This window comes from Alligator sinensis, unplaced genomic scaffold (assembly GCF_000455745.1).
Source record: "Alligator sinensis unplaced genomic scaffold, ASM45574v1 scaffold514_1, whole genome shotgun sequence".
NCBI lineage: Eukaryota > Metazoa > Chordata > Crocodylia > Alligatoridae > Alligator > Alligator sinensis.
In genome coordinates this window covers 1,241,843-1,253,744 of record NW_005842385.1, presented here as the reverse complement: position 1 = coordinate 1,253,744, position 11,902 = coordinate 1,241,843, and the positions used below count along the sequence as shown (strand labels likewise).

Here is an 11,902-nt window from a genome sequence, read left to right as displayed (position 1 = left end):
GCAGTGCGATGCGGCGGCTAGTAAAGCGACCAAAACGCTGGCTTTCATCCATAGATGCTTCTCAAGCAAATCCCGGGACGTCATTCTCCCCTTGTACTCGGCCTTAGTGAGGCCGCAGCTGGAGTACTGTGTCCAGTTTTGGGCTCCACAATTCAAAAAGGATGTGGAGAAGCTTGAGAGAGTCCAGAGAAGAGCCACGCGCATGATCAGAGGTCAGGGAAGCAGACCCTACGATGACCGGCTGAGAGCCCTGGGGCTCTTTAGCCTGAAAAAGCGCAGGCTCAGGGGTGATCTGATGGCCACCTATAAGTTTATCGGGGTGACCACCAGCATCTGGGGGAACGTTTGTTCACCAGAGCGCCCCAAGGGATGACGACTAGGTCGAATGGTCATAAACTACTACAAGACCGTTTCAGGCTGGACATAAGGAAGAACTTCTTTACTGTCCGAGCCCCCAAGGTCTGGAACAGCCTGCCACCGGAGGTGGATCAAGCGCCTTCATTGAACACCTTCAAGACGAAACTGGATGCTTATCTTGCTGGGATCCTATGACCCCAGCTGACTTCCTGCCCTTTGGGCGGGGGGCTGGACTCGATGATCTTCCGAGGTCCCTTCTAGCCCTGATGTCTATGAAATCTATATGTACTATAAATATTTTAATTTTATTTCAAAAACTTTTCCCCCCCCCGATTTATGTTTTTTCTAGTAGTGTATGTAGATGTGATTAAATAACAGCTCAAAAGAAAGTCTTAGTCTTGTAGTGCATACGTGCGTGCAGGGCTGCCTGAGCACTAGGTCCTGGGAGCCAGCTGGGGAGGGTAGGCAGGGGGCACATGCATCAGAGCTCACCTGGGAGAGTAGTACAGTCCACTGGTAACAGTAAAACTTTAAATATTAGGAAAGCCAGATCAGAAAAAAGCCAAGACCAAATCCTTCCTCCTAATTCAAGGCCAGAATACTGTAATGTGCCCTACGCAGGGCTGCCCTTAAAGACTGTCCAGAAGCTGCAGCTAATGAAGAATGTGGTGGCCTGCCTTCTGATGGGGGTGGGTCACCAGGAGCAGATAACTCCAGTGCTTCAGAGTTTGCACAATGTCCCAATAGCTTTCCAAGCAAAAATTCAAGGTGCTGTTTTTGAAGAACTTTAAGGCCCTCGATGAACTGGGGTCTTTGTACCCAAGGAACCACTTTCTCCCTTATGCTCCATCAGTACTCTTAACAGCAGATAAGAGCAAGTATTCTTAAAGCATTGAATTCACTCGGTAAAAACGGACTGGTGGTTACTTGCAGCAGTTACTCCTCAGCTCTGGAACTCCCTGTCTGCAGGGCTGCCAGAACCCAAGGCTGGACATTTTTTAGAAGCTCTCTAAAGATCTTCCTATTTGGGCAGGCATTTAGCAAACAAAGCTAAGGTGGGATATTGTTTAGGGGAGGTTCTGTTTCAATGCTGACATTCTAATGGTCTTAAATTTTGTTTTTCTTGGTCATTCTTCTTATTTTACAATGAGAACAGAATAACTTACAAGCCACACTGAGCCTTTGTGGGAAAGGCAGCGTACACCTTGAATCAATTCATACATACACAAAATAATTAAGAGGTGTTGAAATTGTGAATGCACTCAAAACAGCTTGGGAAAGTTGGCATATGAGAAAGTGCTGTGTTTCTCAATGATTCTCTTCTTATAAAACAAGGGTTTTCTTGACAATATATTTTATTGAAGCAACTGTACAGTTGCAGTATTGCCAGCCCCATTATCAAAAATCAAAAGACAAACTATTGAAGAAAAAAAAAAATCAAGAGAATTGGTATGTAAATAATGAGATGCTATTTTTGAAGTATAAACCAATATAGATATATTGATCATTTGTTTATAAATCCCACTAGTCACTTATTTAATTTCTAATAGGTCAGAGATTTATACAAAGGCTATATTACAACTCAAAATTATGTAGGTACAACTTTGTATGGTTGAGCATGGGTGCGTGTTGTGTGTGGGGGGCGCTGTGGGAATGTGTGGGATTTGGAGCCTGGGTGGAGCGGTCCCCACACACCCTGGCAGGATGTTACGTACTGTGGCTTGGGAGTGAGGGGCAGACAGATACACAGACAGCACCCAGAAGGTAAGTCTGTGGAGGGAAGGTGTGGGGGGCAGATCGAGGTCCCCATGGTGAGGGAGGGAGTGGGGCAGGGCAGGGCAGAATGGGGCCCTCTGGGCAGGGCGGGTCATGCAACACAGCCCCTGGTGGCTCAGCTAGAGGCATGGAGGGTGGGGTGGGGGGTGTGGCTCCATGCGGCTGATTCAAGATGCATGGGGATTTGTGCGCAAGGTAGAGGTGGGTTGCCCACTGCAGGCTGAGGCTTTTGCCCTGGGAGCCATGCAATCCCATGTTGTGCTTCCCACTGCCAGGTGGGTAGGGGACATGTGACATAGCTAGCGCATGGCTCCTGGGGCAAAGGCAGCAGGGTGCAGAGCCCCAGCCCACAGCAGACAGCCCAGTCTCTGGGGCATAGGGGGCATGTGTCCCCAAGATTTGTGCGCAGGGTAGAGGCAGGCTGCCCGCTGCAGGCTGGGGCTCTATGCCCTGCTGCCTTTGCCTGGGAGCTGCACACTGGCTGTGCTGTGCGCTTCCTGTCCACATTACTATAGTTGGGAGAGGGAGGTTAGACAAGCTTTCAGTCACGGTGCCCTTCCTCAGCTCTGGGAAAAGCAGGAACAGTCTAGCTATATAGCAGATAAAACAATGGCTTGTGTTTACTTCCACATGTAAATAAAGTAGCCTCAAAAACAAGAGTGCAGGAAAAAACCCTGTAGAATGGCCTTGTTTTGAAACTACTTGTGCTAATTACTTTGTTCCTATCTTTACAGCCTCACACTATTTTTATTTACATGTGTGGCTAAATACAAGTCCCTGTTTTATCTGATAGTTAGCTTAGGATGTTCCTGTTTCTCTCTCAGAGCTGAGGAAAGGACAGGCAGTTCCCCAAAGCTTGTCTAACATCTCTCCCAGCAATACAGTTGGTTTAATAAATGGTATCACCAAATAACCCTTGTTTCTCCCTTATTTTCTGGAACCTCACCCCTACACCACTTCTTCAACTCTTCTTAAAAACAAACCAGACTACAAAATGGATGCGCTTCCTAACTGCCAGCAAACTCAACATGCATTCTTTGTCAAGCTAAGTAAACGCATGTGTATTATCAAGAATTGTAAAGCATCCATGGGACAAAAGTCAATTGGGGTTGCTTAAAGTTGGGCTCTAACTGGAATGTAGTTAACCAATGTGTGTTCACACATAAGCCAACTCATATCTCCCAAACTTTTATTTTTTTAAGCTGTGCAGTACATAAAGTGGCTTTAAACACATTAATATTAATGTCCTTAGAGTAAGCAGTTGTGATTCTAAAAAACACACCGGGTTTAGTTTTTAAAGTGAAGGCTGTTCAAGACGGGGCCCGTTTCCTCCTAGGCCTGTACAAATCACAATATTTATGTTACTGAATCTTAGAAGTCTCAGAGTGCTTTTAACCTTTTAATTGAATCACAGATACATAAGCTTACTGATTAAAGTGAGCTCTTGCTCATGAAAGTTTATGCATCTTTAATTCAGTTAGTCTAAGGTGCAACTCTACCTTATCTTCTCTCTCCCTGACTTCATCTAACATGGCTCTCTGACTTTTACAGTTGTCTAAACATTTTCATTATGAAGCATCAGTGACAAAGAAAGGGCTTTTCCAAAGAAAGCAGTAGTTTGTGGGAAACTAACCTATTTGTACTTATAGAACTTGGATGCATAAATCTAATACTAAAAAGGCGTACAAAATTAAGCATGCGGAATAACTCTACACATGAAAGGCGGCAGCAGTAGAGAGACATACAGCTTCTTGAAACATTTGGGCTTGTGCATCAAGAACTGACTCACTTCCTGAATCATGCTATGAAATACATAGAGACCATCCAATAAGTTTTTTTTTTGTGTGTGGCTAAAATCTAGCTGGTGTAATAAAAGATATCACCTTTACCACAAGTTCTGATTCCTTTTATTTATTTATATGCATATACAGACACACACACACACTAGGGGTGCACCGATAAATTGGTTGACTAACAGATCAACATCAATAAGAGGAGAAATGATGTTATCGACTACCAGCTTATTTTGGTCATTGTAGTCTATAATTATGGCCACATGCCTGGGGTACCTTGGTGAGTGTAGTCTGGTTCCTGTGCCCCACTGTTGGCCTAAGACCACGGCAGATTACAGGTCCCAGCGAGCAGTGGGAAGTAGGAGGTCACTGGGAAACTCAGCCAGAGCCATATAGTCACTTTTGATCTGCTGAAGGTAACTCCCAAGCTGTATCATTAGTGCCCACATAGATGAGCAGCATGGGATAGTAGTCAGAGGGCCAGATAAGTCTGGGTAACCATTCTATACCATCTTAGATGCAGGTCCCTGGCACGCAGCAGACCTCCCAAGCCAACAGGTCAGGCCAACACAAATGTTTCTGCGTCTTGCAGGAAGGAACTGCCAACCACCATCAGCACTGACTGCTTTCTCTTGTTATCAGTGGTCTCCATCCTCTCTCCTCTAGGGGTGTGGCTTGGCTTCCCTTGCCACTGGACTGGACTCCTCATCCAATTAGACAGCTTCACACCTCTGGACTGGACCTGTAGCTGTCCAGCTAGAGGAGTGCTGTCTGTTGCCAGCGATGACAAGATGTCAGCATCTACCTTCCAGAGAACCTGCATCATCTTTTGTCTTCCAGTGTTTTCTCTGATGCCAGAAGTCTATTTATGAATTGAGCTGATGAAGGCATCGTGCTCATGGATGCTTCCAAACCCATCTACTTCCTCGTCCCGAGAATCTACCAGGAGACAGCTAGCAAGCACTCCTCCACCTGGCTGACCCTTCAATTTTATTAAACTGTTTCAATTATACTTTTGTCCACTTCTGCCCATACTACCCAAACTAGTCCATAAAGCTGTTGTTTCATCCTTAAGTTGAGCTTCTAGCACAATGCATAGTGAAAACTGCTGATAACGGCTAGGCAAGCAGACAACTTTGTTTATTCTACTAAGCAGCTAGAACAACCTTAACTACTGGAAACTGCACAGGACTGATGTGAGAAGTCCACATCACTTACCTTCCACTTGACTCCTAAGCTTCTCTTCATTGTCATACCTTGATTTAGTTTTAAGCTGTTTGGAGCATGAACTAATCTTAGCTATATAAAAAAAATGCAGGGGTCCACTGGAGCACTGATGAACCTCACAGGCAGCAAGCATTCACTTTGCCTATGATTCAGATTTCAGAGCTGTTAGCAGTAAAATCCAAGCCAGAACACTCCTTTCTTTCTGAGAGAATTTCACAATAGTTGAAGAGCTCGTTAATAATATACTAAATAGAAACTGCATTTACAGTCTGTATTTGGTAATAGGTTAAACAAGATAATATTACTGCAGTCTGAAAAAAGACTTCTGGAACATGTGCAGAAGCTCAACTTTAGGGAAGTGAAAAGAACATGGTTAAGTTTGCTGAAGTCTCTTATCTTTTAATCTTTCTTTTTTTTTAATAAAAGCTCATTTGTTAAAATTTAAAATAGTGCTAATGAGAAATTGCAAAATGTTGACTATTTTGCATGGCTACAATTAAGAAAACCAACAGCAGTCTTTTGGAGTGTGGCTGGTTCTGGTATATGCTAAATGCTTTCTGAGCTCTTTTTCGAAACAATGCATCATGTATACCAATGACAGGAACAATTTTCTGCAGTCTTTATTACTACTTGATCTATTAATAAAGGTCTAGACTTACAACTGACAACACATAATACATATCCTAAGAAGAATCACCAGGAAAGTGTGGGGATGAACAACAGGGTCAAGGAACTGGAAAAATAACTCTCTCTATAATCTTAGAATGCCTCAACTGTTATCACAATTCTGTAAAGATAACTTCAGAGGTGCAAAACTAACTGAACTGGCTTATGGTAGAGTGGTGCGGCAGAGACTGAAAACCAACTGAAAATTTGGTATGGCCTTGTCATTTATTTATGCTTTGAGGGAGGCTTTTTACTATATGCTGCAGTGGACAAATTTAGCCTCCTTTTTTATTAATGAATTAATAATCAGGAAAGGGAAAGGTTGTAAAAGAAAGACTGGTTCTATACTTCTAATGGCAGTATGAAGGCAGGACAGAATTGCACCTTAGAGACTAACTTGGGGTGGCCAAACTGTGACAGGTATCACAAGTGGAACAGGCAGCCTGTGCATGTGTGGCAGATCAGGAAGGGGACAGACAGCACAATGGCAGACAGGGCAGAAAGCAAAGCAGCAAATTGTGTAGAGAGCACAGGGAAAGAAACAGACAGCAGAGCAGCAGATTGGGAAGGGAACTGGAGTGGTACCTGGAGAGGCTGCTGAGCTAATCTGTTACACGCTTGCCAAAAATGCTGGCGCCCACTGGACTAATGAATTCAGAGGTGCCTAAGTTTTCGTAAGCAACAGCTCACTTTGTCAGATGTTATGAAAGGAGTTGCAGGGAACAAGTATTCAAATATGAAGAGTGATTGAAGTACAAAAAGGGGATGATGGGGAAGGAAATGAGAAGGGCACTGCCTAGACAGGCAAAGGTGAGTTAAGAGAAAAATGCACAGAAAGGGCTCAGAGAAGCTAACCCAGATATAAGGTGTAACTCTGTCCAGCCTTCTGCCCGACTTTGGAACAATGTGGCTAACTACCTCTCTGCTCAGTTACAGTATGGTTTATTTTATTTACATCTGCAGCCAAACACACAGTTGCAGTTTCAAAAAGAGAGGGTGACTTGCATAAGTACAAGGAACAACAACTAGTTGACTGTTAAAAGCCACTAAGGTTCTGTGCAATACCAAAAAAGTGATGCATCTAAAGACTGAAGAAATGGAATTATCACCATAAACTCTTTTAATGAGTTAATCCTATGCAGTCTATGGACCAAAAATTATTTGTAAAACACATGCTAATGGACTGCAAAGTTGATCACAGGCCAGATGGTGCCAGTACCTCTTTTCTAGCCATTATATTCCATCAAAACCTGATAGAATTTGCATTTTCCTTGCAAGCCTTTCTTAGAAAGCAGCTGTTTGTGCTTTTCTGAGCTGGAAAAGTTCATATTCTTAAATAGATAAATGAAAAAACCAAGAAAATTCCACTGCATATTTATTCTTTGGCTCGTAAAATGAAAGCCTTTTCAGGCAAACAAAACCTTGTAAGAATGCTTAATTACTCATGCTGAAATTCTCTCCTTTGCTATATACAAGTGCATATATTATGAAGCTTTGTCTCATTCCCCCAAAATTCCCAAACTTGCATCACAGATGTACTGCACATTGAATGAGAAATTCTACTCATCTTCCTTGTGCTTCCATTAACACTATCAATAACACAAAGAGATTCACTTAACTTGCATTCATATGATATTACATGACTGGGACAGATCTAGGAGAGTGCAGCAGCATGGTTACAACCCCCTTTGTGCACTACAAAGACTCCCTGCAACTTCTGAGCCCAGAGGATGAACACCGCCTCTGTTCTCCCTCCCCCCACCCCTAATTTCAGTGGCAGAGGAAGCGGGGACAAGCAGTGGCAGTGCTCAGTCGAAAAACCCTGGAGCTATGTGAAACCAGGGACTGAGCCTCTACTGCCAAATTAAGAGGAGGGAGGAGGAAGGGAAGGACAAACAGCAGCGATGCTTACTCACCCCCTGGGCTCTGGAGTCACATGAAAGCAGGGGGCCTGACCAGACCCTGGCCAACCAGCTGGTGAGTTCAGCATTCAAGGCACCTGCACAGTTCTGGTGCTGACATACCAGTGAGCTCCAAGAGGTCTCCTGCATCTAGGATTGTAGCAAAGTAGGTGCAGCTACAGCACATTCTCTTCACTGTGCACATGCCACACGGTCAAAGGAGATGTGATCACAATCCCCACACCACAATCCTAGATTCATTTATGTCCGTAACTTAAACATCAGGAGTTGCATCCATGTGCAACTCTTAACATTCACATTAAAAAATTAATCCATGCGTGCACAAAATTCAAATTTTAACCCCTTACTTTGGTTGACTTAACCAAAATGAAAGATTTTTCACTGGATCAAGTAACTTGGAAACATTGGTCAAATCACAAACTTTCACATCAGTAAGAATTTGAGAAGCTACTGAAAAAAGTGACACTTCCTTTATTCTATAATTCTTTTAAAAAGGGGGGGAAAAAAAGCAATTTCTAGGGGGATTATAGTCAAGGAAACAGAAAACAATGGAGGCAATACAATGTTGTTACTCTTACCTGGCTCTGCTCTTACTTAGAGCTTCTGTAAGTCAATGAGAAAAATCAAGGTAAGATCCCTCTCCACAATATGGAAGAAAAATCTATACCTCCAAGTATGGGATCCTCACTAGCATTATCCCTGCACCTCACTAAAAGAAGATGTTTATAGTAGGAAGTGGCAACCATTCAGGATTAGTAGGGAAAAACAGCGCAACTCTGTCCAATGTAGGCCAGCACTTTACCTACTGCAGAACCCCCCTTTCCCTGATATCTAGGTTTCATGGACTAGATGAAATTGCTTGGCAGGCTAGAACTAGTCTATGGGAGGCAAGTTGCTGATCCATGTCTTACTCGTATCTTACTGGAACTGACCTGTTCTCCATCTAGTCCAGCAGCCAACACAAGATGCTTTGGTCCTGTATCCCTTTACCTGCAAGATATTGCTTTAGTATAAACAAAGCAAAGCATCTCTGCATGCTCATTCCTTAGGAAGAGCTTTGACACTGATGTCAATGCACACCAACACCATTACTCACCATGCCTTGACTAGTCCACCACCATTATTAAAATTTAGGTACATACCCCAGGCAAAGTGCTATATGCCCACCATGAAACCACTGCTTCAGGGAAAGGGGAAGGAAATGCTGCAACAAGCAGTTGTGACATCTGTACTACTTTAAAGACCTTGCTGTCTGCACTCAGAGATGGGCTTACAAACTGATACAAAAAGCTATACATCCCTTACTCATTTTGGGGAAGTATGAAATACATTAACTCAGGATATTGCTGACTTCAGTGTCTCTCGTCTCAGAATCACGAGGAATTCTTGACTTCCATAATTTAATTAACAGATTATATAAGTGTTTATTTCTTAAATGCCATTTTGGTTTTCTGTTAGGACACAAGAAGAACCGTGATCCCTTATTTCAAAATCAATTATTCTGCATATGTACCAAGGCTGGCTCTTAAAGTACACAATACAATATTTTCAACACCTCTTCAAACAAAAAAGTTTTCTATGCTGCAAGTAACTTATACTAAAGCTTATCTGGTGCAATACAGAGGTCACTGGGCAAAGTCCTCCGGTCCCTGTTACAATAGGAGGTAAATATAACTCTCTTCTGACCCTCAAAAAATAAATATTTCACCAAAATGTGAAAAATTAAAAATTAAATGGGTATTTAAAAGGTATTAGGTGCACAACAGAACCTTTTGAAACGTGTCAATCTACCCATGACAGTGAACCAAGAATAATTTTAAGTACTATACCCAACTCATTCCCTATATTCATGTTTGTACTATTAGAAGTTTTTAAAATACAAGTTCTCTCCTGTGGTATTGAATGAAATTAAAATAAAAGGAAAGCCACAAATCATAGATACCCATATAAGTCAGAGGAGAATTTCAGAATCAAATTTTGGGGTTTTTTTTTTCAGTCTGAAAGATATTTGTTTTCCATCTTGAGACATTTTCGGAAGTATTTTATATTTATAGCTGAGATCTAAATGAAAACTGCTTACAAGCAACATTTGCTATTCTTATTAACCCAAGTAATTTAAAAATAAATTCTAACTTGTTTAGTTTTTTAGCTCAGTGCACTAAATAATCTCTTAGTGTGATGACACTAATAAATTCCAACATTTTACCCAATTATAGACTGATATATTCCAAAATCCCACAGAACCTTCAGGAGGGGTTTCTGGACTAATTAAATACATTGCCAGTAGAACTACCCAAGACAACATCCTTTGCTCTGTTAACTTGTAAATGTTAAGTGATATGACCGATTAGATAACCACAGGTATTTCATTTTTAATCACAGGGAAGTTTATACGGTCACTATGTTGGTACTAGGTCCTGAAACACAGAACTCTGCAACTTCAATTTATCTTGTCAAGAGGAATCCAGCATGGAAACTCTCAGTGTCTGAAAGTAGGGTATGAAATATTTAATACAGCTCAAAATAAATGGTGCGTAATGGTCTAAGTTTAAACGCATTAGTCTTCTATCAAGCAGCAATAAGCACAGAAGCATTTTTGGATAGGTGGAGATACCAAGTGAAACCTCTTAACCATATCCAAAGCCTATTGTGTGCCCTTGTATAAATTATTTTATTTGGGTAAGGGAAAGCAACTGGCACTACCACAAAAATTGGACATTCTTTCTGAAGAAAGTCTGTGCACATCCTCTAAATTTTAACCAGTCACCTTCCTCTCTTCCTTTCAACAGCCAGATTTCACTACTTACAGTGAAGGAGACTTGTGTCTTCCTTCCCTTGCAACATTGCCTGCAGAAAATCTCTCAAACCAGCTTCACTATAGGGCTTCTTTTACAGAAAGGGCAGAAATAACAAATCATGAACCGAACCAAGAATACAGAGCCAGCCAGGCTGCATGGAAACATGCGCCCAAGTTGCAGCAGAACCTGTCAATCCCGGATTGGCCTTGCCAGACATCTTCAGTCCCTCAGATAAGGCAAACATGGAAGACAATCATCCTCAACTGAGGGATTGCCTATGATTATCTTTTTCAGACCTTTCATCATCACTTGATCAACCTTGGCAGAACATGGACACTTTAGTGAAAAAACCCTACAGCCACACTTGCTCCTTTTCATAAAATAGGTCACTTGCTCATCCATGAGAACAGTCAACCAATGATCCTTAAAGGCAGCTTGCTTGGTTTCAACTTGATCTGCCTCACTCAAAGAAAAAGCACCCTGCACAAATGATGCACATCTCTTCTAGCACAGGCTAGTGGCACCAAAGGCACCAGGTGGCTCTGCAAACCTGCCTGTCAATTAGAGAAGACCATTCCCACAGGGGAGGTCAGCATGGTGGTCAAAATGGCCCACTGCCTACTCACCAGGTGGCTCTGAGGTGACAGCATCTCAGGTGAACCCCTTGCCAGGGAGCACCCAGGGGCCCCTAGAGGGTGTCACCACCACCCGACCCACGAGCAACAAAGCAGCCCTGAGGCAAGGCAAGGGCACTTGTCACCGGGTCAGGTCACCAAGGGCATTTATAGATGTGCCCCAGGTTGCAGAGCACTTTAATCAGCACAGCACCAAGAGCACCGCTAATAAAGGGCCAGGAGCATCACGTGTACCAGAGTCCCCACACACAAACACGGCAACAGGGGTGCTTTAACTAAAGCTTATCGAAGCACAGGGACGCTGTTTTTCAGCACGGTAACACTGATCCACCTCATGCTGGAGCATGGCAATTGCCACGCTTCAGCAGCGCATTGCAGCAGCCTTGCTGCACGTGTACAGGCACCCCAAGTGCCTCAAGCATTGTTCATGGGAACCAGGTGCCACCCCCGGGGCAAGCAAGGGTGTGGGCGGTGTGGAGGCAGCCTCCGCAGGCCGGGGGCCGGGGAACATGAGGGAGACGGAGCCCGGGTCCTGCCCTGCCTGGCACTTTCTGAGCTGGCCGGGGAGGGGCTCCTTGCAAGGGCCGCCCATCGCCGTGCTGAAGGCCGGGGCGGGGGCAGCAGGCGGAGTGCCGCTCTGCCGCTCGAAGTTGCCCGGGTTGGAGAAGTAGTCGCGCAGGCGGGGCAGCTCGCGGCCGCTCTCCAGCAGCTCCGTGTGCAGCTCCAGC

General features: G+C 43.6%; 1 protein-coding gene across 8 annotated transcripts in view; it reads right to left on the bottom strand.

The window, feature by feature from the left end:
* Positions 1-11,896, bottom strand: part of RELCH (RAB11 binding and LisH domain, coiled-coil and HEAT repeat containing) — a 132,223-nt gene extending 120,327 nt beyond the window's left edge. For all 8 annotated transcript variants that reach the window (XR_003095432.1, XR_003095433.1, XM_025211010.1 and 5 more), the window contains exon 1: positions 11,727-11,896. Coding sequence is in view for 6 of the 8 variants with exons in the window: in XM_025211010.1 (XP_025066795.1) it covers positions 11,727-11,766 (40 nt within the window). In the remaining 2 variants the exon portion in view is untranslated. The remainder of the gene's footprint in view (positions 1-11,726) is intronic.
* Between the last annotated feature and the right edge of the window lie 6 nt (positions 11,897-11,902).